This window comes from Ammospiza caudacuta, chromosome 8 (assembly GCF_027887145.1).
Source record: "Ammospiza caudacuta isolate bAmmCau1 chromosome 8, bAmmCau1.pri, whole genome shotgun sequence".
Classification (NCBI taxonomy): Eukaryota; Metazoa; Chordata; class Aves; order Passeriformes; family Passerellidae; genus Ammospiza; species Ammospiza caudacuta.
The window spans coordinates 24,517,497-24,544,620 of NC_080600.1; the positions used below are offsets into that span (position 1 = coordinate 24,517,497).

General features: G+C 36.5%; 1 protein-coding gene across 1 annotated transcript in view; it reads right to left on the bottom strand.

The window, feature by feature from the left end:
- Positions 1–27,124, bottom strand: part of MYO3B (myosin IIIB) — a 207,385-nt gene that overhangs the window by 77,686 nt on the left and 102,575 nt on the right. Inside the window, exons 25-32 of the mRNA XM_058809484.1 lie at positions 14,524–14,603; positions 11,473–11,493; positions 10,386–10,463; positions 8,320–8,525; positions 5,584–5,643; positions 2,333–2,444; positions 1,094–1,256; positions 313–393 (exon numbers count right to left, since the gene is read on the bottom strand). Coding sequence (XP_058665467.1) covers positions 313–393; positions 1,094–1,256; positions 2,333–2,444; positions 5,584–5,643; positions 8,320–8,525; positions 10,386–10,463; positions 11,473–11,493; positions 14,524–14,603 — 801 coding nt within the window. The remainder of the gene's footprint in view (positions 1–312; positions 394–1,093; positions 1,257–2,332; positions 2,445–5,583; positions 5,644–8,319; positions 8,526–10,385; positions 10,464–11,472; positions 11,494–14,523; positions 14,604–27,124) is intronic.

Consider the following 27,124-nt stretch of genomic DNA (forward strand, 5'->3'; position numbering starts at 1 on the left):
CCTGCCAAGACCAGTGCTCCAAACAAAGACAGAGAAATGCATGTCTAGTGTCTTCCATCCACATTTTTAGCCAAGAATTAACTTAACAGCTTTTAATTACTATACTTTGCTTTCAGAGAAGTACTTATAAAAGGTCTAAAGTGTGTGATACCTATCACTGATATAATTTGACACCGAAGCAAAAATAATCAGAAGTAATGTTTCTGAAAGCTTTTGTTTGGACTTAACTTTTTTTTTGGCTATAAACACTGACACACAAAAAATCACCCACAGAAAAATAGGTGTTGGCAATTGAAATACTGTTTTAATTACCTGCCTGAATATGTATAGCAGCATCAGTTCTTCTGTTCCTTATTTCCTTGTACTTCCTGCGAGCTTCATATCCTCTCCAGGCTAAAAATACAAAACCATGTGCTGGAAATTACATTTATTTAAGGAATTGCTACAGAGTCTACAGGGTCAGAGATATGCTGAAACTTTCATTCCTTCTGCCATAACTACTTCAGCCCCCACCCCCAATAGCTCTTCCCCACCCACCCACATGTTGAACTCCGGGTTCATGACTGCAGTATTCACATCCTCACAACTTCAAACACCACTTCACTCATTCAAATTTTAATTGCCACCATGTGCTCACTGATATCCTAACTCAAAAAAAAAAAGGGTGTGTCATCATTCTTGCTCACACAGTTCCCTAAATCAATACAAGGAAACCTGCTAAATTACTAATAATCAGCCTCTCAGGCCCATCTTTTGATGAATGTCTGCAATTCTGGTACAAGGCAGGGACATGTGCTACTGCATTTCAATTATAAGCTGCATGTTATTATAGACATACCTAACAATAATTTTATTTTGTGCACAAGCATCACATTCAAAATATCAAAATATTTAAATAAAGACACTCCTAAATGTTAAGATGACACTTTAGTAGAAGTAAATCAGTAACATTGGCATCAATGAGCTAGAGAGAAAACACATCCAGTCATTTAGATTTCATAATAAACTGTAATTAATAAATTAACAATGTACATGCAATTTAACTGACTGAAATACAAAGACACTTAGTAAAACAGAGATTATGAACATTTACCTGACTGTATTGTAACAGCACTATTTTCTCTTCTATCTTTTACTTTCTTGTACCTCCTTGCTCCGAGCCATCCCTTGATATAGGCTTGCATGACCACCACCCTCCCTATGACTTCTCTCAGGAACAAATTTAACTGCTCTATATGGTAATACTTAAGGAAAACCTGTAATGGAACAACAGCAAAACAAAAAGAAAATCAGTATTATAATCAGTATTATAACCTCTTGTATTTTGCCTTCTCATTAGTCCTCCAGCAGCCTATTCAAGGGTGTAATTGCTGAGAAAACTAGAAAAATACTGATTGTACATATCATAGCAATCTTGTAAATCAATTATTTGGTCTTGTGTACTTGTGAAAATTCTTTATTCCACTGATTATAATCACCCCATTGCTAACATGAGATTAACTTAGTTGCTTAGAGCATGGTGTTAATAACACCAAGGTTGAGGTTCAATCCCAGTATGGGCAATTCGCTTAGGAGCTGGACTTGATGATCCTTGTGGGTCCCTTCCAACTCAGAATATTCTGAGATCCTGTGCAAATAACTCCCACACTTACCCCCTTTACAAAGTAAATTGGACAGTGGGATCTTTTCAGTTATGAACAATTTTGAAAGATGACCTTTCTTGTCAGTAGAAACAAATCCTGGATTGAATTTGGTTTTAGATATAATATTGTCTAAAAGCATTCTCCCTAAGGAGGGAAATCATATGGGCACTTACATACATTTTATTTGGATCTTGGGCAAGAAAACTGTCACAGTTTTTCCTTTGTGTAATGTAAAACAAAGTACTGTGTTACATCCTTTTAAAAGAAGTCCATCACTCCATTTTAAGCCATCAACAAAGGCTTTTGAGAGAGAGAGAAGGAGCTTACCTGAAACTCCATGAATGGAGAATGATGCCAGCCAGGCTCATATGATGGGTCAAATTGTGACATTTCAGCCATGGCATTCTTAAGAAAATGGGAAACTTCAGGAAGTCACTACAACAGCAGGCACTGGCAGAGGTACTGTCTTTATCAAGGCAGCCTGCCAAATGCACTTTGGGGAGGTAGCCAATGCACCCCTCCTCTTGCAGCACTAACTCAGCTGGCTTGGGAGGGCACTTCCATAACCTGGGAAGCTAACTGGAGCAAATTATTTGCTCTTTTGTTCATTCATGCAGTACTTTTTGAACCCCTATTAGACATGATTTATAAAGGTATACTGTCCTTGAGAAAATGTTAGCACCCCATACCTTGGTTTTCCCAAGAATCCAGTTGTCTAGTTTAGATTTCTCCAAAATGGCAAGACAGTTTTCTCTGCTGCCAAGGGGAGTCTCATGTGCCTTGAATGCAAGGTAGTAATACCTGCAAAATGGCAAAGAAAGAATTGAATCACAATCAATATGTACTTCCACTGCTTTTATCTAGCTCCAAGCTCTATCTCTAGAATTAATGGGCCAAATTCTTCCTTATACTCATACATACTTCATGACAGCTGTGTCTTCATGAATCTTGACACAGCTGTCATGAATAGATAGAGATCTCATAGTTACCTCTACTTGCAACTACAACCAAGAAACCAGAAACTTATTTTCTGAAAAGTAGGGCTAGAAATCACATTTGCTTTCAGATGAGATGAAAATTTCACAACTCTACCTTTTTATTTCCGTATTTGCACTTGTTATTTCAGCATGAAATATGGCAGCCAGAAATATTTCAGTGTCTTTCATTAAACCAATACTTTTATTGTCATTTTAAAATATATGTTTATGATGCTTCATGTGCTATTTCATAAACACACACATACTTGTGCAAAAACATATCCTTTTCCTGGTTATACATCCTGCTTGAAAATTTCCTACACCTGGCACACACTCATCTACATGTTTCCTAAAAGTACTTGACTAATCGCATTCTCACTAGCAGTAAGACTAAGTAAGATGAAATTTCCCTTCAGAAGAACTGATTTCTCAAATCTGATGAAAGTCTGGAATTCTGCATTTCTTAACTAGTGGTTTTTACTCTGCAATACATACTATTCTTCATGGATGTGAATGTTATTTCAGAATAAACTTATATTAAAATGGGATTAACTGTACTTGCTAGTCATTAGAAATAAACCAACATTTTTTTAAAAGTTGAATTTAACCTTAGGATGCAAAGCTAGGATGTGCAGAAGTAAGGCTAAATGCTAAAGACATCCAAATATGCAAAGATATGGAAAACTTCAGGAAGATGCTATGCATTAACTATCTGTTCAGGGACAAGGCATTTTAGTGTTGCTGGTTTCAGACTAAATAAACTGACTGCAAACAAATGGTTCCATTTCCCACCCCCCCCAAAGGCTAAACTGTGGAAGTGTTCCATAAAAAGTCATTTAAACAGCACCATTAACTACTATACCAGTGTCTCCTAGTGAAGTTCCCTTCACATTTCAGACTTAAAGGCTCCATCCATTCTACATAATTAACTCAAAACAGTAATGATTAACCCTTTTTCTCTTTAAAACAAATCTTCGTACTAAAATGTAATGACCTGAGGTGGATAATAGTATGTGAAAAGCATGAGGTACAAAATCCCTTTCTAGGCAGACCACAAACAGTAGGAAGATTCTCAGAATCATGAAATTATTTGTTCCTTTTCAGCCCTGGAACCAGAAACTATAAAAAAATACACTTTTTTTAGAACTACAAGAGCTGTAAAATTAGTTCAAAAAATTTCTAACTTGTATTGGTTGTATCGCACCTCTTTCAGAAACTTTCAAATCTGAATTCACAAAAATAATTAAGAGTATAAATAAAAATGACACAACATCTAAGATACTCTTGATATTTATTAACAGATACCTAGCACTTACGCTGTAAATCATCTGACAAATACAGAATCAGAAATACTCTCAGAAAAGCCTAATTTGGTGCAACGTGCATAAACTATTCATAAGCAGCCAGGAGACTTTCCACTCCTAATGTTTTCCTATCTCCATCCCGGAACCACTTACCAGTGTTTTGTGAATGGGAAACATCTAGAAAGTGTATATGGAAGGTACAGTAGTTCACCATAGTTAAAGTGCATGGGAACATTCTATAGATGTGGTGAAATCTTAAAGCCACTGAAACAAATAAACATTTCCATAGATAATAGTAAAATCAAGGTATCAGGCAATGTTACAATTTTGTTTACAGAAATCACTTACAAACTTTGATATAGGGCAGGTTTAGTGTTAAAAGTAGGCTTGCATTAAAAATGCATCATTTATAAAGAAAGAATTTGTCTGTAGCAAGTCTGTTGACTTCTCATTTAATTCAGTGCTTCCCTGATTTTGCATAAGCAAGTGTATCACCACCAAATTTCTGGCATTAGAAGAAAGCACTTACTGAGGTTATATGTTTTACAGGATTGTGTAATGTTTGACCAGTTTTAATTCCTAGCTCCACTCCATGTAAAATGTGACTTACTAAGGCCAATGAGACTTTATGTGGTCATGAGAAATGTAACACTGGTGGTTTAGAAACTGTGTATACCGTGTGTACTTACAGTGACCTTATGTAAATTTGTCCTGTGAGATTGAAAAAGCAGAAGCAGCCTCACTGGGATCACTGTTACAGTAATAGCATTGGTATTGCCATGATTGTATGATCAGAGATCATCTCACTACTGTGGAATAGGTAAATGGCTTATAGTAAAAGTTTATCCTGCATCTTAATGCAGTACAAAAATTCTAATGTCTAACATAAACAGGCAGAAAAGAAAAAAGACAATCCTTAAATGGAATTTGTGCAAAAGTTCTCAACACATTCCTATAAGCCAATGAAGCAACACAAGCATGGCACCATTTAGTACCATCAGCCTACTGAGTCCCTTATCTTCCAAGCCACTGCACAGAACATGCAACATGAAAGGAGGATCCAGCTGGGGGCTGTGTGGTGAGGACACACCTGCACACCACATCATGTCATGAGAGCTCCAGGGGCTCTCAGCAAGGAGTGCTCCTTCCAGTGGGACCTTCAGTGCAGGTCCCCATGAGAAAGCACAGCTCCTTTAAACTGCTGTGCAGTGCATGGTCACCACATGACCCCTCATTGCAGGCACACCTGGTTGACTGATCAACTGAATAACCTGCACCTAAAATCTCAGATTCCAGCCTGAAAGCCATGGTGCTTCACAGCAAACATAAGACAGATGCGTGATGTCATGGGGCGCAAGACAGGGCCAAGGGAGACACAGCGTCTAAGACTTGACAGGAATACTGTGTTTACAGGGACTGCAGATTACATTTTTCCTACTTTAAGTAAAAGAATATGTATATTTATATACATAAAACAGATGGTAATATACTTGGCTGAAGAAACATTGTGTGAATGAGTTACAATTAAGTCCTCTCCTCACCATCTGTTTTTTAACCCAATAAATTACATCCAGGTTTGCAAATAATCTGCTCTGCATGAAAACAGAAGACAGTAAAGAGTAATGTTAGACAGAGCTTTATCTTTTGTTTACCTCCCACCTGATAAACTCTGAATGGGTCTGCTCCCTGCCTTTGATTGTTTTGTCCTCATATTTCCTGCTAAGAGTTTACAAAACAGCATTATTGAACAGGCAGATAAGAAGCACACCTATTTGTTTAATAACATCAAGGGAGAAAAAATGCTGGCTCATCCATTTTGTTGTTCCGTTGCTCAAAAGGATCAAAATACCAATTAACTTGCTGGCTTAAAAAAATCTTTGATATCCTTACATTAACTGACATTTTGAAACTCTTCTTCATACTTGCCTAATGTCTTTTTGATTATGAACAAAGAAGTGCCAATCTGTTTAGCATTTGACCTGTTTTCTCAAACATTTTTATGTATTCAACTACTTAGTTCCTAAAAACACTTGACTAGTCATAGCTGGAAGTTGAGGAAAAATGTTTCTTGTTTTACTGATAGCTTTATAAAATATTGTTTGATTTTATTTGCAAGAGCAAAAGAGAATAGAATTTGTTTTAAAATAAAGCATGAGCTGAACAAAGGAGCAAGAACATCTCCTTTCCCTCCTTTTCCTTTCACTTATACTCTGAACTTAGAAGTCTTTACTGTTGTGGAAATTAAATCTACTCCCCTCTCCTTCCCTTTTTGTGCTGATTTTCTTTCCTTAACAAATTATATCAAGTTAGACTAAAAACTTGGGGAGTAATTGACAAGATGCTAACCACAACTTGCTCTTATCTGCAGGAATGGTAAGCTACAGTCAATGCTGGTTTTATTACCATTAGTTTTCAAGGTTGTACTCAAATTCAGCACATTTTTGAAAGAAAAGGATCTCCTGATAAGAGAAGGCTTAATTTCCTCTCAATTTACACTAATTTCTGTGGAGTTAATCTTAGTTCACTTACGTGTAAATTGAATAAAAGTTGTGGTTAATAATTCTGCTTTCAGCTCCTTCAGGATATTGCAAATTGATTACATTTATTAATGATCACAAAAATTAATCTGTTAAATGTGCTCTAGAATGGTGTGACCTTACTAAAATTAGTAAGGTCACAAAAGACCAAGTGACATCAGCTGCTCCTCATATGGCTCCCCTTCAAGGTCTTTCACTATCTTTGCTGTGCTTTTTGCACACTTCTGCATAGTTTTAATGCCTTATATTGTGGTGGCCAAAACTGCATGTAATATTCAAGGTGAGGCAGCCCCAGAGCAGAACAGAGCAGAGTGGGACAATCCCTCCCTTGCCGAGCTGGCCATGCTGTGCCTGATGCCTCCAGGACATGCTTGGCCCTCCTGACTGCCAGTGAGCAGGACCCCCAGGTCCCTCTCTGTGGCACTGCTCCCCAGCACCTCATTCCCCAGTCTGTCTGCACATCCAGGGTTGCCCAGGTGGAGAACCTGGCACTTTCCCTTGCTGAACTTTATTTGGTTGGTGTTGCCCAGCCCTCTAATTTGTCGAGGTCTCTCTGCAGTCCCTTCCTGACTTCAAGAAGTCTGTTGACTCCTTGAAGTCCTCCCCATTTTGCATCATCTGTGAACCTGCTTAGTATCACTTCCAGCCTGCATCCAAGCCATTTATGAGGATGTTGAGGAGCACATGGCTGAGGATGGAGTCCTGTGAAACCTCATGAGTGACTGGACATCAGTCTGATGTCACCCCATTCACTATAACCCTTTTGTGCCCAAACTGTGAGCCAGTTGCTCACCCATTGCAGTGACTGGTTTATCCAGCTGTGTGCTGGACATTTTGTCCTGAAGAACCCTGTGAGAGGCAGTATCAACAGCCTTACTGAAATCCAAGAAGATGACATCAGCTGGCTTCTTCCTTACGTCAGCCAGGTGGGTTACTTTGTCATAAAAGGAAATCAGGTTTGATAAGCAAGACTTTACTCTCATGAAGCTGTGCTGTCTGTGATGAGTGACTGCACTGTCTTTCAGGTGTTTTTCAATACCTCCCAGAATAATCTTCTCCCTAATTTTACCAGGCACTGAAGTGAGACTAATGACTCGCTTTCAGTAGAATCATTAATTCTATATTGTCTGGATAAGCAACATTCAGTTAAAAAAATATCACACCGTGATCTAGCCATTCACTACTTGCTCCTACTGTTGCCTAAATGGTTCATGTTAGTGCTTCTGCTCATTGTTGAATCGCCAGTTCTACACATTGAAAACCAGTAAATACCACACAAAGACACATTTAAAATATAGAGGAAACCATAATTATCATGAAGCTACATTGCCATCATAAAGACAATAGCATTTCCTGAATAAAATTTGTAATTTTTTGAGATTGAGAATATGTATTAAAGCCAGTAATAGCAGCCATGAGAAGGGTTAGGGTGAACAGAGTTCTGGTTATCATTCATGATATCTCTAAGATAGATGACTCCGCAAAGCTAAAGCTGAAGCTTTCATATCAGTTCATTCTTAAAAATGTGCATGTTCAGCTTCATACGATGGTTGAAGGTCACTGACCTTCCAAAATCCTTGAATTACCTGAGCAGGATGCATAATTTCCACTTGCTGCCTCTACAGAGAGAACCATGGGGACAGGCTTGCTACTTGTGCTTGCTGTAGGTTTCACACTGACTGTTTTCCATTAGAGATCAGATATCTCTTGTAGTCTTTATCTCTGAAAGTCCCTGTCCTCATTAGACATTGAGACCACACATCTATGAACAACATTTGTAGAACTTTCTGTATTTAAACATAGAATCTATCTTACTGAATAGAATATTAGGAAAACAGCCCTATGATACAAGTCTCACCTTTTTACAAACTCTTCAAAGAGGATGCGATGGGAATACCCTTTCTGACGTATCTTGACAGTTTCCAGAATTCCAGTGTATCGCAGCTGCAGCAGAACTCTCTCATGAGAGAACATCAGCGCCTCTCGATCATCGTTAGGCTTAATGCAGCGGATAAAGTGAGGCTGTCCAACAACCATTTTGGATAAAAGATCCATGAGGGAATACTAGTGAAGAAAATAAAAAAGATGCACACACTTGACAAAAAACTGCAATGGAATGACTTAAGCAGGAGATTCATATTTGTAAACAGTTTGTAATGCTTGATTATATTTTAATCTGTAATGTTAATCTACATTGCTTTTTTATTCATTTTAAAGATTTCAGGTGAAACATGGAACCTATTAAAAATTTTCACTTTTAAAAAATTTAAATATTCTGAATCTGACCTCTTACTTTTTACACCTTTCTTTTCTCCTTATATAACATTTCCGTAGTTGAAGAATGTCCATTAAAAAAAATGAAGTTGAAAATTGTCCTAACTATAATTCTACTGTAGACACACTTGATTGATCAAATATCCCCAAGAGAAATACAAGCTTTACCATGAAACAATCACTGAAATTCACAGCAAATGAATCTTTGAACCCAGGAAAGGGTTGCAAGAAGTCATCAGTTCAATGCTCTGTCCATAGAGAACACCAGATGTATCTTCAACATTTCAGGTACATCTCTGTTATACGAATTTTTCAGAACCACTGAGAATATGAAGTGCACAGTCTCCTTAGAAATCTGTTCTGCTGTATTATCACGACTATTCATAAACTTCTTAGCATCTAACATAAATCTTGCCACTGAAATGTAAGTCCATTACTTCTTTTCCTATCCACCCGAGACACACAAACCAATTTACTCTGTTTCATTTTAAACTGAAATGAAAAATGTTTGATCAGAGCATATATATTTTTTCCACTGACTCCTCTGAATACTGATATTCCTGCTCCATACTTACCTCATTGAGCTGTTGCACATAAGCATGTGTTGTCAACTATGTTCAATCTCATATAACCATATGTGTCTCAAAATCAGTTACAATTCCAAGTTCATTGTCATCACCTTGCTGCAGGTTGCACGTGTATTACAGTCTACTTCCACAATCTCTCCCCCATTACACTTTTGTTTCTTTTTACAGTTTGTACAGAGCTGGCATTTGTGTGGTTCTGTGCAAGAGCCCTCTAAGTGCACACCTGTATGACAAGTCTGAATGTCAGTGTCCTTGCACTCTGCACAGCGAGGCAACATCTCAGTATACACCAGCTTCCTCTATAGCCTTCCTTACACTATTCTACAAAACAAATTGATCAGACACTCCTACACAGCTTGAAGCTTTGACTCACATTGGTTAGCACAACTCTGTGAACTTCCCTATTCTGCATGGCACAAGTGCAGCCCAAGAGCCAACTGCTGAAAACTTTTCCACTTTGCAATGATTGCAAGAAAAAAACAATAACCAAGAGTCTCAGACTAGCACTTTCTTGACTCCTAAGCTTCCAGTTCCAACATTCTCAATGCCCTGTCCTTGCCTGTTTGATATAAACACATGAGCAGAATGTGCATTACCTCAGACAGGATTACTACTGATAAAATGGCAACCTGTGTGATTTACAATAGTACTTCCAAAAGATGGATTGTTTTTTACTTATTAGCATAAATGAAAAATCTTAATCTTTAAAGGTATGTATGCCTCATCTTGTGAAAAATATGAAGACTTTAGTGATAGGATCTGTTTTATTTGCACAAAATTGTGTTCTGCTTATAACAAGACCTGTTCTAGACCTCTAGCATCTTAGACAGTAAATAGTCTAGGCTCTAGGTTCTGTTATCAATGTACTCAATGAAATAACAAAAATACAAGTACGAGGAAACAAAGAGAAAAAAGCAAAGAAAAGTTTAGAATCTACAGAGGCCTTGTAACAGAATAAAAAAATTCTCTGATAATGCTCTTTGATCTTACTATCCCACAAATATTTTACATATATCCATTGGTCTTATTATCAAAATACTTGTTTTAATTTTAATTTTTGTACCCTAAAATAGGAAGCCATAGTTTGCCGCTTCATGTTAGTTGTTTCCTCAGGATGCCGCATAACCTCCATTGTGTCAACCTGGAAGACAAAACTCTGGTGTTAGGACTGTTCCAGAAACACTGCAGACCCACCTCACCTTGCCTATGAAAGCTGGATTCAGTTTTTGTTATAGTCATTCCTTCAGGTGTGAGTACTTCAGAATACTTTATCAGAGAGAGCAAGATGCAGGACACACTGATTTTGGAGAGATCTCTAAGAATTTTGAATTCTTTTTCATAGTGTAAGAGCACTCTAGATTTATGATAGTATAATACTCAGCCAGTGAAACAGCTGTCAAGTTGCAATACTTTAGGAACTGATTTCTAAAAGGCATTCCTTTTATTGCCACTACAATGGACTCCAACAGGACTTGTACTATAAGAAGAGTTATCATATTTGTAACAGTCAGGAATAAATTGAACAGCCTCATTTGCTCATGTATGGAAAAAATACAGTAGGATAATGAGTGGCAAACAAAGTAGGTAGTCTCAGAACATCTAAGTCTGTTCCCTTCTCCTACTGTGGTTACTATTAATTACTTTATATTGCCATTATCTCAGCAATCTTATCCTACCGAACTGCCACAGCACACCACTTTTTCAGCATTGCAGAAGAGTTATTTTTAGAGGATATACATGGACAGTGAACATACTGCTCCTTATAGATTTCAGTTACATTGTTAGTACAACTGTTCATATCAAAATGAAACCAGAATTTATGAATGAGTATAACTGTGGTTATCCATAACAAGCAGATTGTGTTGCTACATTACAGCCCAACAAAATTAAAGAAAATTAACCAGCATCCTGTTTGCATGGAGCATTAACAGCATTTCAGCATTCACTTACTTTATGGCAATTTACCATCTGCTCTGACCAGGTGGCATTTGTATAAACCAGATAATGCTGTTGTCAGCACCTGTGCTACACTCCCCGGACTTTGCTCCACACAATCATTTCTAACACTCACTGACTTAAGAACACTCTTCTGGACACTAAAATAATTGCTGAAAAATTACAGTTCTCAATAAAGTAACTGAGACTCTTACCTTCAGGAGGTATTTAGGAGACTGCATGCAAAATATAAAGGAAATGAAGCACTAAGTAATAATAGATAAAAAAATGGATTTTATGTTGGGGAAGAAATCCAAAGAAATCTAGTGAGGTCAAGATTCAGAACATAGATGGCACAAATGAAGACAGAGCTCAATAACGATGACCATAAAAATTTCAATCTGTTTTTGTAATCTGTGATGTTCTGGCCCAGAGTGGCATGCATGCACTGGTATACATTAAAAAGAGAATAAAAAAGAGAGATGCAGTTTGTTAACAGAACACTCTGTAATATATTCCAGGAAAAATGCCCTATCTGCACAGGTAACATCAAACATCTTATGAGTTTATGAGACAAAGTAAGTATCAATGAACTAATCAAACCAGCAGGCATGCCCATGGGGAAGGATATGGGAATGTTTCAAGATTATCTTGGAAAGACATCTAGTTTCTGAGGACTGTTATCTAAATCTCTAGTAGATGTCAGGTAGAAGACACAAGCCATAACAGTGAGCACTGACAGTAAGTTCAGAATAACTGGTAATATTTAATGTTAAAAGACACACAATTTAATTTTAAATAAGATTAAATAAAGAACAAGAACAAATAGCTTGAGGACTGATCTGAGCCCAAATGTCAATGAAAATGAGGTTTTAAATAGGACTCTTTGTCTAGAAAAGCAGAGACTCAGTGATGTTTTTGCAGATTGACCACTCACAGCCTCCTATATCCATATCTCATATATCTACTGATCAATAAAGGGCAGTATCATCTCCTCTTCATAGCTGCTTTTTTTCACCAAAACTGTAGAATCTGGCTATCTTGGGACTGCCACTCTATCAAATATGGCTTACAACTGCTGGGCTCCAAAGAGTTTTGTTTAGGTTTGAGGTTTTTTTGGGGCGGCAAAGGCAATCAATGCACAGAAAGACAGATGGTCAAAAACACTCACAGAGGAGATGTAAAACGATTTTTCTCAGAAAATTAGGTTGAAAGCAGTATTGTTAGATTTCTCTTCCTATGAATGAAGTTGTAAATTCAGATCTCTGCAATGTAAGAACTAGAATAAATTTCCAAATATTTTTGACAAGGAACGTTTGAAGTTTTCATCAGAAAAATTCTGATAGACCCTGAAGCTGAGGGGATTTTCTTGTAAGACTTTTTAAGAAGTTTTGTCTCTAACTAATGTTCAACACTGCTTGTCTGTGAAGCCACACAATTTTATGGTAGGGCAACAACCTCATGTACAATAGACAATAGGCCTTCTCACAACTGGCTTGCAGAAAGTGACAGAGCATAAAAAGAATGTCATGATCTAAGAATAAGAATGTCATGGTACCTCACATTTTAAATCGCTATCTTCTCTTTTTAAACAAAAATGAAGATATTTCAACTATTAAGTCACATTTTTACATGACAGCCATAGTGACCTACAATATGAATTCACATAATTACAACTGTAATGGAAAACAGCCTGACCTACAAAAGTCAAACTGTTTCATCACTAAAAAGATTCCTTCTAATAGTTTTGAAACAATATTCAAAGAATGATTTATGACATTATGTCACCTTATGAAGTCACTCCAAATTATGACTTTCTGCATATTGACTACACCTGCTGCTGGTATGGTATGAAATACTATAACACCAAAAAATATGTTAAGCAAAAAACCCTCTTAAATTAAATAATGATAAAAAACTTCCAAACAAAATTATTACATTTGGATTTTTTAAAACAAATTTTAAAATAATAATTTAAAATATGTTTCCTGAAATTGTTTTAATTAGGTGCTTTACAAATTTCTAAGAAATAGTTTATTTTATCTAAAAAGTATTGAAACTAACATTTTCTGAATAGTGTTGCACTTCTTCATGTCTTCTTTTAGCTCCTTTTAAAAAGTTTGAAGGATGAGTAAAGCTCACTTAAACAGTATTTATTAACTGACTGTGTTTAGTAAAGGTCTAGGAGTGAACTGCTCTCTTACAATCCTGCTGTATCACTAAAATGCCTGCTTAGAAAGCTTGTGCTGAATATATTTGGATGTAGAAGACAATGTGTATGTGACACAAGAAAACTGGAAAGGCCACGCTTCAGCACTGAAAGTATTTACACCAGACAGGAAATAATAGTCTGAAATCCACATCTGTATTTGCAGGTACAGTGAAGGATATACACATCTGGATAACATAAATCACCACACTGATGTTTGAACCTGAGCTCCAAATACCAGAAGATAACATGAAGAAATAGAAAACTCAAAACATAAAATTTTGTAGACTTTTGAGCAGTTGCTGTTACCACTCTTATTTTAAAAATTTATTACTGTTTGCTTTGAAAAAAATCTAAACCCCCAAACCTTAACTAAGCTAACTCTAACAAGTACCACTTAGGAAGCAGGGAGGGAGTGTACATACCATCAGCTTCAAGGGACAACAGTTTCCCCACAAATTAGGTGTACTCAGTCGTAACCCTACTAATTGCCATAAAATTATCCTATCTTTTTTCAGTTATGCCATGCACTTTCATGGCAAAATTCAGCAGCATTTAAATTCTACAGCTCTTTTTACAGAATAGTGCTTTTGCTGAGTAATGTTTTTCCAGTTATCTACCAGTCACAAACACCTCCTGGTTTTTCACTTTCAAGTTGAATTAAAAAAAAAAAAAATTAAAAAAATTATTTTGCCTTTCATACTGTTAAATACACTATTCAAATTTTACCTAGTAAGACCTCTTTCTAGATCAAAATTGTCACAGGCAAACCTTGACTCCTTTGGAATAAAAGGACTGATATTGATATCAGATTGTAACAGATTCCACTCCAAAGGTTTAAAGATTAGTAAATTGATTCTTCACTGAATTCTACAATAGGGTCATCACTAAAACTGGGAACCATGCTCCAAGACAAGGTGCATGTTACTGGTGGTAAAGGCAGACTCTCACGTGGTAAGAACCTCACTGTATACCCACATCAGCTAGGTATTGTGTACACAGTCTCACTGTAGTATTTTATAAACAACTGCGTGTTCTGGAAGGGAACACTACTGACCTTGATACGCCCAGCACTGAGCTGCGGAGGCAGAGACCGAGATGCTGCTGTCACTCTGGCTCTTGCTTGTGCCAAATTACCTGTTCAAAAAAAAAGAAATTCATACTGCAAAAACTACTCAAGAAGCTTAGAAGAGAAAAATTTTTACTGTGTAAAATCAGTTTGTACAATAGTAGTAAAAATAGCCGACACCACACACTTCTTCCACACCCCTCTCATTACCAATTGTGCCTGAAGAGCATTCAGCACAGGCATGACAGAGTGCAGTGTTGATTTAGAGGGGAGGAAAAAGTCAGTGATAAGGTGGTATGTCACTGACCTTAGCTACTGAGCTGATGAAAACAATAACAGCACAAAGGCACACAGCTCAATCACTAGTAATCAATTTCTCTGAGACTCATTGAGAGATTTCAAAGAGCAAAAAGACGACAGAATCAATCTTGTTTCTATGAAATCACAGGGATCCTCAAGTGTTAAGACAGTATCTTAAACTCACAAACTAACAAGAGAGATGAGAAAATTATAAGACAGCACCATTTTTTGACCTTTTGACATATAATTCTCAATCTTATTGTGACTCCGGGTTTTTAAAGACTGACTCAATTTCCCTGGCAAAAATATATTGTGGTGTCAAGCGAAAGACTAGTGCCTTCTTTAAAATGTAAGGTATGACGTGTCCTAAACTTTTTCTTCTGTACTTGTAGAAAGCCAAAGTCATCACAAAATAGCTTTTCAAAATAAAGCCTAGGAGAAGAGAGAGGAAGTGATATCGGACTTGCATATGCAAGACACTCTGTATATTTCAAAGTTTTAGCAAGTCTAGCACAAGATGTCCAAATGTTTTCTCTGGCTATATCTTCAGAGGCTAAACTGTGATTAATAGCATTGAAAGAACCCTTTGAAGCAGGATTGGTGACATCAAAGCCCTAATCCATGGGTGGCAGGATTTTTATAATGAGTGGGAAGCATTTTAACACATTTCAAAGGATTTACAGCATGAATAAACAATAGGCCTCTGCAGATGTACCACACACCTTTCAGAACCAGAACACATAAATAAGTGTCTATTTTAATTTAAATGTAAATAAAGTGTTAACACTTCTTTCAGATGCTAAATGACTTGTTTGCATCAACTCCAGTGTTTAGCTGTTAGCTTTACAGAAAGGCAGTAACTCTAAACAGTCTTCAGAGTTTTGCTAAACTCTGCATTACATAACTAGTAAGGAGGCACGATGGGAAAAACAAAAACCAAGAACACCAAATCGCCGGTAAAGAAACCCAAACGCTGGTAATAATTCCCTAAGAGAGCAGAGCAAATCCAGTGACCACTGTAACATTGAACGGAACTTTTGCTCTTACTTTCCTCTGAACAAGAAAAATACCAAACCCCCGAAAATAATCTGGAGGCCAGCACTCACAGCACTCTTCATTCCACCATTCTGAATTCATTTAATGAAGTATTTATCTTTTAAGCTGCTGGCACTGGTATTGACACAACACTGCAAAACTGGCATGTCATTTCCTGATCTAACATCGTCTGTTACCTGACAGAGTAAATCATGCTCCAGAACACAAGGTATGGCCACTATTTTGGAAACTGCTTTAGGCTGTTATACTGTGTATGCTAATGAGAACCACAACTGTTGGGGAAATCTGGAATACTGATGCACATGCATGGTACATACTGTAAATACATGTATCTCTCCAAAGTTAAAATGAGGACTTTAATGAACAAGTAGATGGTGAAATAATTTTTCTCCCAGTTGCAATTTTGTTATTTTTCTATGTTAGAAATTACTCTTTTGGGCCTTTTTTGCCTAAAATAGCTTGGAAAGGTTGTTTTTGGCTAAGTTTCAGATTAGCAAGTCTAAAACTTAAAAACCTTGCACTGAAAAGCTGATAACACATGATAAAAGAGGAGAGTTGGAAGAAGAAAGGATTTTGAATCAGACTGTTTAAAATTACTAAAATTTCATTGCATTTTGTAAAAATTTTAAAAACTCTAATACTGAAATAAAATTTAGAATGGTTCTATAACTGCTCAAGGTTCACCATGCTCACTGCTGGCATTAGGTTTCTAGGGTTCATAATTAATATCCCTGAGGTCTCCCTTAGTTTCTCATGCAAAACTAAAACTAAATGTTTCTGATCTGGTAAGCCAAGCAAATAAATAAACCTTTTAATTAATCACAAATCTTTAATGACTTCACAAACAAGCAAAAACCAAAACCAAAACCCCAAAACCAACAAAACAAAAAACCACCAAACAAACAAACAACCCCAAAGCATTCAGTGCCCACTTAAAAAAAGAAATGCTTTACCTATCGTGCCTTTGTTCAGTAGTTACTTCCTTCTAGGAATGGACTCTTACCAGTGCTTATTTCATGTGTAAAGTGAATTCCTATGTAATAACTTGTAGCATTACATTAAATCCATGGAAAAAATATTACTAGGATTTTCCTTCTTAGCTGAAACACAAAATGATACTTCAATAAAAATTTCTGAATTACTTACCCCATCTAGCTCATGCTCAGGAAAAGTAACTACCAATCTTTAACATGTCTAAGCCATTAAAACTAACAAACAGAATTAATGTGGTTTGAAAATTAGTCTACATAATAAGAAATGTGTCACCCAGGGTTAGCATGGTGTTCACAGTCAGTAAAATTTGGCACCTATCCCTGCATTTGATTTTCATTTACAAGGTAATTTATACCTTAACACAACAAAAATAATTAAATGTTAAACCATTTTGTCAAAAGCATCAATATTTAAAGAACAAATGTTTATAGGTAATTATATGGGTAGCTTGAACTGTCATGGGTTCCTTGAAAGGTTAAATTGGTTAAAGGGTGAAAGATTGCACTGTGCTTTTCAGAAATCCAGCTTCACACCAATTATATAGTCAAAACTTTACACGAAATACAAATTACACCCCTTCTGACCAAATGCTACCTACATTAAATCCAAGTCCATAAAACAGACCAACTAACTCATATAAAACCCTCTCAAAATTGTCTTATGTTCTGGGGATTTCATTTATTTCAGTTTTAGGTGGGGTTTTTTGGGTTTTTTTTGTTTGTTTTTTTGGTTTTTTTCGAGGGAGGAGAAAGAAAGTTAATGTTTAAAGTTAGGATTCATCTTTCAAACATGTACATGTTTAATTTTACCCACATGCACTTCAGTTCAATGGGACTGCTCATCTGAACAATTAAGGCTCCTACCTATGCACATGGATCAGAGACTAAGGTCTCTGGGATTCATTGTGACAATGAAGGAGTCAGTCAGACCCAATGTTTCTCTTTTTTGCCTCTGTTCAATAAAGTTAAGAATTAAGTTAAAACATTCTCTTCAATGCTTTGAGAAGTTTCCAAAATTTGTGAAATGGTCTTAGAGTTTTCAAGGGAAAAAGAAGTAGCAGCACAAAATCTATGGACTCTCTGCTAAGCTTAGTGTCAATGCTCAGCAAACCTCCCTTTGTCTTGAAGCTGTTTACAAGATCTCACATCTCTGCAAAAATGTTCTTCACTGATGCCTCATTTCAGCTAGGTGAGGAAGACCATATTATCAAAGAACTGCATCTCTTCTATTATGCAAAGCCAAGCAGAAGTTTTGAAAGTCTTTACATCACACACAAAGAAATGTGTTTGGTTTTTCTTTTTGGACTTTGGAAGTGGTCTCCAGATCTCCAAAAGGACTAGTCAGCATTGCTGGCTTCTCATTTGCATTCCTGGTAGTTACTCACTGTGTGATCTGGATGAATTAATGATTGGTCCGGCTGTTGACTTTATGCACTAATTAGGAAAAGTACACACTCTGGCTGGATGTTCTGATGTTACCTATGGTTTGTGCTTCATTTATTCTTAGGTGATGGGTTCTGTAAGCAGTACCAGGTAAATATTAGCAATATCAGCACTGTATTTACAATCTCATTTTGGTTATGCCTGCAATAGATCACTCATCCCAAAGTAAGAGCATGCCAGGTAAGAAGTATGTTAAGCTTTGACACAACATTCAGTTTGTGAAGTGCAAATGACTTACAGAGAAAAAGTCTAATGACAATGTCACCTTACTGTACATGTTGCACGAGGGATATTGCTATTGTATAGAGGGAAGTACAAGCTCTTTCCTTATCCTCATATAGTTTATTAATTTCTTTCATGCTCCTAATTTCTTTCATGCTTCTAGTTCAGATAAAGAGGGGTTACTTCAAACACCATTTAGATCCAGTATAATATGGTCAGAAATGCTACAATGCATTCATATTTCATTGAGGTTACTTCTAATCACAGCTAAGCCCTCAAACTCCAGAAGAGCTACAGGGCCAGACAATGTCTTTGACATACTCAGAATTTTCTCTGTCTTTCCTTTCAGTACATTTTATCTGGCCAAAGGAAGTCGACTGCTTATCTCCATAATGCATTTTCATCTTCTGCTACTGTAAGACTAAGCTTTTAGCTCAAGTACAAATGAATACATGCACTTTTTTTATTGGATACTAATTTGAATCTGTCTATCAAAACTCTGCTCTTTTGAGTCATTGAGAGTCATTGAAGTAATTTAAGCTAATCTTGTGCAATAAAAAAGCAAAGAATCCAATTTTCTCATATACTTTACATTTTACACAAGAATGTATTTACAAAAATACTGTCTGTAGAGGACAACTATCAATACAGATAGACTTCAACTACTGCTTCTTCTGAAAAGACAATTACTTTACTTTATAAAATAAAATCAAGAAATATTATTTCCAAAATCAGATACATATAACCAAACAGAATCTAATCAGCATAAAAACTTAGTAATAGTGAAGCCCACCTGGGAATAATCTAATTATGAATATTTGCTTCAGGAGAAAAAATATGCATGTTTTTGGCCCAGATTATTTGAAATGAAAAATCCATGCCATAGTGAACTGAGGAATTCTGATACTGTTTCTCAATTAGATTAAGGATTTCTTTAGTCTTTTTTGCATGAAGTAGACACCAATCATATTTACAAATAACTAAAAACTTACATTGCTAGACTGGGATTGGAGAACTTGAGTATAAGTTCAGTGCTGTTATGCTTTCTATTGCACACACTGCAGGCACTTCAGTGGTCACTTCCCACATTAGGAAGGCACACACTGGTAAATACACAGAACCATGTCTACAGCAACAAATAAAACCTTGCTTTTAAGCATCAACACTGCCATGTTAAAGTATTGTTTCAACACAGTAGGTTAGGAGGCTTCTTGTAGAATGGAAGGGAACAGAGACACTGACAGCAGTTTGACAAAAGGTCAAATTGCCCACTGTATTCTGCACACATCTACATACATAGTATCTATACATACTATAGATCTGTGAATGCATGATGGCAGTAAGAAAGGTCTTAACTTTTATCCTTACCTACTAAAGAAGAACAATTTATGGTACTAATTAAACTAGTTAATGGTACTGCCCAAGGTATTTTTCTAACAAAACCTTGAGTATTAACTGCTGTTTTAAGCAACATGCCCAATTTTCTAGCTAAATTGAACCAATGTGTATTCATCAACTTGACTGGGAGTATGTACACTGAAACATGGACCTTTCCTGAATTCTCATGGGCACAGTATGTGGTCAGAAACAAGAAACCTTATGTGATTCTCAAAGTCCTGGGACATGACCAAACTTACAGACAGTAGGCAAAACATGTATGGTACAGCCTGACAACACAATAAAAAGGCTCCTAGCCACAGGCCAAGGAATGATCATGTGGTTCTGGAAAACAGAGTGGCAGAGCAGGGACTAGACTGCTATCTGGCCACTGCCAGGAGGGCATAGGTTGGGCACCTCTGTCCAAACACAGGACTAAGGATAGGAGTGGCACACTAAGTACAGTCAGAGCTAACTATCGGAACCTGCACCTAGACAAAAATAAAACACACTTTAAAAGTTTGGAAAAGGGAAAATTCTTGTATAAACAATACTGCAATTTTCTACTGCTTCATGTTCACCATTTTCTTTCTTTCTTTAGTCAGATCTGTAGCTGACTAGCTGGAGACCTGACCAACTGGCTGGCTGAAGAGAGGCTGGTCACAGTCTGATCCAGTAAGGCTTCTAGCTCCTGCATTACAGAACAAATTGGTTCAGCTTTTTATGATTTGTATGTTGTCAGAAGACATGGGCCATTTCTTTCAGATATTGTCCTTAGCAATTTCCTTACATGTCTCTTGTAGTGCACAGTTTGATGCTATTGTATGCAATCAGCCCAATACAACAAACCTTGAATTCTCTGGGGAACAGCAGACAGGACAGAACACTGCTGCTGCCAGGACAGTACCCCTCCATCAAAGCGAGATTTTGTGCTGCCCCAGCAGATTGGCCTGCCACCACATCTGTAACTGAGATTAGAAAAAAAACTACAGAGGTGAATTTTCTGTGAAACTTTATTGTTGAGGAATTCTTCACTGATTTTATTGGTCAAAATAACCTTGTTCTACTTACATCTACTCAGGCTGGACAAGTTTATTTCTTCTTCCAGAGATATGTTGAAGAATAGTTCTAAAACCTACACAGGTTGGAAATATAGTTATCCCACAGTCTGATTCAGATCTAGTCTCCCTCATTGTTTTATGTAGCTGATATATTTCCTCTTGCATGTTATGTAAGCAATCCCCCCCACCCCCAAATTGTATTTGCTTTATCCAGAAAGGTGAAAGTATGATTATAAAGAACACGGTAGTTATTGTTCTATCTATAAAGCTTTATAGTGCTCAGTTTAACTCGAGGCCAAAGTAAGTTTCTAGAACAGCAGTAAATAAACAGGAAATCCAGGTGAAGTCAGAAACTGTGATTTCTAGCCCTTTGCTTGTATATCCAGAGATGTTAATTCACCATACAATGTTTAAAAAATTTACAGTATATATTCCATCACTCTGGACCTGCTGCTGAAGCTGCTCCATACAGACACACTCTGGTCAAAATCCTACCAAGCCAGTGAAGATTCCTAATGAATTCAGTGACAAAAATTCAGGTGTAAATATGCAACTGAAAGCACACAGAAAAATTATGGAACATTTTCTTTGATCTCACTATGACTATCACTATCCCCAGTCATCAAGATCCTAAGGCTAGACAAGCTAAAAAAATGGTGTCAAAACCAGGTTTTGAAACACCGTGGCAAGAACTGTATTTTTAAAGGGTTAATTTAAGATTAAACAAGATTACAGAACTTTTATAAAAGTCCCAGACCTTCCCATTTCTGAAATGCAGGCATTATTGATGTTGACAAGTAATTTAATCAAGTCTCAAAGGCTTCTCAACTGAACCATTGCTCCGCTGGATCTCAGCACTTCTGTGTATTATCACAATTGATACAAAATCAGTTACTTCTGCAGTAAGGCAAAACATTAATTATATTTGTATCTCTGCTCTTAATGAAATAATTACTCATTCATACAAATATCCACAAACACATTTGCTTTGTCACACACCGTGACCCGCTATCCAGGCAGCTCAATTAACCACTCCTGCATCAAGACAAGTCAGGTTAGAGTAAGGAAGACAAAGTCAAATAATAATAGATAATGCTGGTTCAGTAAAGCACTGGCCTTTACAGCTTGTTGTAAGATGAAGGAATAAAGAAAAATGATAAAAGTACAAAATCATAGTAAGACTGCATGAAATACTCTGAAATGAATATACAAGCTCTAGCACAGACTCAGAGATTTATTTTCCACCCACTACATTCATCCTTTAGATATATTAATCCCTTAATGCAATTATTTTGAAGGAGTGGGAAATATAAGCACATTCTTTGTTAAGGACACACCAAAAAACATCATGGATATTCATATGAGTAAGATTATCTGAATATTCAAGAAAGTTATCTGCTCTGAAAATTCACTAGGAAATTTTAAAATAATGCTCTTCTAGGATTTGATCTTCAGAGCTACTGAATGCTTCCAATGACATACTGAGCATCTCTGACATTGTTTGGCCTTACAGCACACAGTGCCTATTAAAACTGCCAAGTAAACTACCCATTAAAACAATGGTATAATTCCTTGAATATTTCTCTATTTAAATTCTGTATATGGTGTACAGTGAAACCCCACAGTCTACTCGTTAATATTAAAAACAGTAACATCTTTTATGTGATGTATCTTTTGTTTCCTCAATATCAATAGATTTTGAATTTAATTAGTGTACAATGCAGTGTTAAGATTAATTACTTTTCACTACTGAGAAATCATGTTTATTACAGGATTGAGAAGTTAGGCCAGAAACATGAAAATTGGGAAAGGTATCTCTTCTGAGAAAAAGGTAAAGAAAAACTATTCTCAAGATTTGTTCTAGAGAGATTGATCTATTATAAATCAAATCAGTAAATTAAGATCTATTCTTAAACTTGTCTACTTCTGCTTTTATTAGAGTTCAATTTGCAAGCACTTGGAGACAAAAAAAAAAATCTATGCCCCCTTGCTCATTTTCAGTACAATATAATCTGTGAAGTCTCAGATTAAAAACCAGCATAATTCTGTTTGGGTAACACCCTTTAACAAACATAGCTGTGGTAAATCTAACTTGACAATTCTCAGCTGTTGTGCTTACTGCCATGTGCAATTCCAGAGATTCACTGACACTATTTATAGGGAGTAATTCTCAACAGTAAATAATTGTTATGCTTTATATAAAGCTTTGGCAGGACTGAGACCTTAACTTTGATCTGATAGATGGCTCTGTTTCTAGATGAGTTCCATTTTTAGGGCTATTTCAGAGCATTTTTTGGATCCTATTGCTAGTAAGTTTTATGAGTATCTGTACTACATTTGTACTATGATGCAAAACCTTAGGGCATGAAGAAAAACACTGAGCTGTAAAATGCTCAAGTGCAGAACTCTAAAAAGTAATTCATCACTCTACCTCTCAAAATCAGTTAAGCTACAATTAATTGAGTTTACTGATGTCCCACATTTGCAACCCAGTAAAGTTCATGACTGTTACACTGCACAGCTGTGCTTTAAAGCTTCTCTTTGCATACAACTCACTGGCAGCAGAGCAAAAACTATTTTTGTGTTTTTAACATACAGACCAGTTAGAAGTATAAAAGCCTCCATGTCCTGAGTGAAATACACAACTTCCATTAACTTTACCAAAATTCTTACAAAATATAAATTCTGATTAATTTTTGAGTACTGTAATTACAGTGACTTTGTTTCCAATTAATTTGACTTAAGAGTGCCTGATCTCTTAAAGGTGAAAATACTAACTCAAAAGTATTATTATAAGAAAATTTTATTGTGGAATAAATTAGTAAAATTAAAATGTATTTGAGCCTTTGGGAAATAAGAGGAAAAAATACACTAAACCCAAATGGAAGCATTCTGTATTTTAGTGAATAACACACACTAAACCAAGAGACCTACCACTATATATTGCCAGAGCAAGGGCCTGTGCTCAATAGGAGTGCACAGTGACAAACATGACAGCCCAAACCTACCAGGTTCTACTGAAAACAGTGGCAAAGCACCTATGATTTTGACTTGCCAGGATTACAGTGAATGTATGCCCAGTAGTACCTGTTCATGAGACTGAAATGCAAGAAAATCTTTCCTTTGGTTTCTGACTTGTCATGAGGAATCATGTGCTATCACAGTTACACACAAGTTACACACAAGTTAAAGATAGTACTCTTGTCACCAAGAAGTGGTGAAAAGCAGTTCTCTAAAGTGGTTTAACAAAAGGCCATAGTTCTTTTGTTCTTTAGTGTGTATAAAGCTAACCTGAAACATTTTTTTCACATTTTCTCTTAGCACATGGTCCGTTAGTTGTTTGGTTTGGTAAGCAAACATTCACTATTTATAATTACTTTACATCTAAGGTTTGTAAGTAAGATTAGAGACTCAAAGGCAGAAAGAACACAGACTAAAAATCAATATTGAGGAGGAGAAATGACCTTTAGACAGGTGAATTATAAATAACTTGTGTCTGGAAAAAATTCTACTTTGGACAAAAAAATTACCTTGTTAAAACATGACTAACCAAACCCTTCATCCCAGTTGTAAAAACTCTCATCCCAATTCTCTTTGACAGAGAATGAATGTATATTATATTTATGATTAAATATATAGGCACCACATACAAGGAGTGTTTTTAAGCAATGATATACCGTTATATATTATATAACGGATACTCCATTACCTTAATGTGTGAGCAATACCCAATGCCACTAAAATCATTAGATATGATGTTGCTGTAGTATTTCTTCTGTTGCTTGTATTTCTTCTGTGTAGCCAAGCTAAACCCCTACTGAGCCTCAGAGCAAGGACAAGGATGTTTTGCAGTGTCTCTACTCTTCTGGTGGGAAGGATTTCCCTTTCTCTCCCCTGCAGACGATAACTTCCTCGAAGTCCTAAAGGTCTGTGAGTTATGGCAAGGACAAAAGTCTGCAGAGATTCTGTTTCAGGAGTAGAAGATCTTGTTGTGATGCAGCTTTTCCAAAAAGATAAAGTCTCAAAAACCCCCAGGGTGCTTTGCCCAAGCAATCCAACAGTACCACCCTTTATAGGTTATGCTGCAAAAATTACTGAATATCACGACAGTGAGCAAAATGGTCTGACTCCTCAACGGTGAAGGTACCAAGGCTGTTTTTAATTTTTCCAACAAAAATCCTCTATTTTTACAAGAGGACTCTATTTTCTACTTCATGTAATTCCTTTTCTCTCTGATGCTTTACCAACAACAGTGATAAACCAAACCCAGAGATAATCAGGAATATATTCTATCTAAATGGGAACATGCATATTCATCTATAGTAGTGGCAGCACAAGAAGATCTGTCTATAGAAAAAAGTGACAGATATGGAAGCAAATGGGAGAACTGTTAGGTTAAATCAGAATACATTCATTCAATCTTGAAGTTAAAGGTCCCTAGAAAGTGCATATTTCAGAACACACTGAACATGACTAAATTTCCACTGGAAGATGGAAAACCAAGCTGTATATGCTACAAAATTAGTTCCAGAATGTTTAAGTTCCAATGTCTCATATGAGTAGTTGCATACTTTATTAACAATAAATTGCTATTACAAATGTATATTTAATGTCCTGCTGTTAATTTCGGGCCCTTTAAACTGCAAAGACTGCTACTGTGAAATAGAAGCATTTGTTGAGAAGGGATAAGTGTACTTGATAAATTACAAGGATTAACATGATCTTAAATTAGTAAAAGAATTTAGCTTTTTAGTATTTATTTTCTGGATACTGCTCAGTTTTTGACAGGGGAAGATATGACAGTTATATAAATATACTTCAAACAGAGGATCATCTCAGAGTGGGAAAGGCATCTTTTTGTTCTTTTTGGTATTTAAAGAAGTACATTTTCCGTCCTTGTCAGCCCCACGATTTCAGTCTCGCACTCCCTCACGCCTCTGGCTTAGCACCACCCAGTGGCTGCAACACGTACGGGAGCCCGCGCTTGGCAAAACCCAGCCACGCTGCACGTTCCAGAGATGGCTGCCAGCAGATGCGAGAGTGTGCTGGCACTCATCTTCAAACAAAACACCACACATACTGCCAGAAAGGCCATTTCAAGTCAGGGTTACCTAGAAAGATGGAATATGGCTTCCCATGTAAATTACTAACTTTTACATTAGTCAGTAATTGACCAAAAGCTGTACCAAGGTTATGAATCTTAATCTGTATTTTTTCTGGTTTTCTTTAGGAATGAAGCACATGTTGAGTGGAGGGAAGAGGGCTAAGAGACACAGACAGAGTACAATGGGATACATGCACACTCACTATTCTTTTGTTTACAAAAGCATCTTTGTAGAAAGTTAAAAGAATAGCATTATCTTTCTTCACAGAGCAGATGATGTAGCATTGCCAGCAATGCCTTCTGTTCTCAGCCAAACCTTTCATTTATCTTGCAAGCTGCCAAAACTAAACCTGGCAACAATCTGATTTTAGAACAGAGGCCCTAACACAGGATGTGAATGTCAATTATATCAGACAGCTGGAAAAAAGTAGTAAAATCACAAAGGCTTTTAAAAAATAAAAATTATATAAGAGCTTGAAGCTATTCCTATAACACCATGCATAGAAGCACATGCACAATAATTTTTTTTTTATCAGGATGTCCTGTACCAACTTGAGAAATACAGAAAACACTTAACTTGCTGTGTGCTCTTCATAGAAAGGTAAATGGACAGAGAAAGCATTCCATTAATGTAAATATGAAACAAGGAAGGAATGTAAGAATAGGTAAAATACACCAGCATGGTAACTTTACATTAACTGCAATGAGAAGTATCTCTTACTGAACCTTCAACGCATCTCAGGCAAAATACTCAAGTTGAGTGCTGCTGCTACTGAAAATAACTCTATAATGCCAGAAAAAGATGAATTTGCATGAAGGCATCAGCATTCTGATTTAAAAATAGCAATAAAATAAAAATTATACTTGCAATAATTAGGACTGATAACTGAGACAAAGCACCTAATTGGTTTCATTCTGACAACAGCTCCAAGGTGTAAAACAGCTTGTAAAGAGGGGTGAGGAGGCACATTTGACCATGTGTGAGCTTGCTTTCTTGCTCTGCTTGATCAGAATCTCTTTTATCAATTTAACAC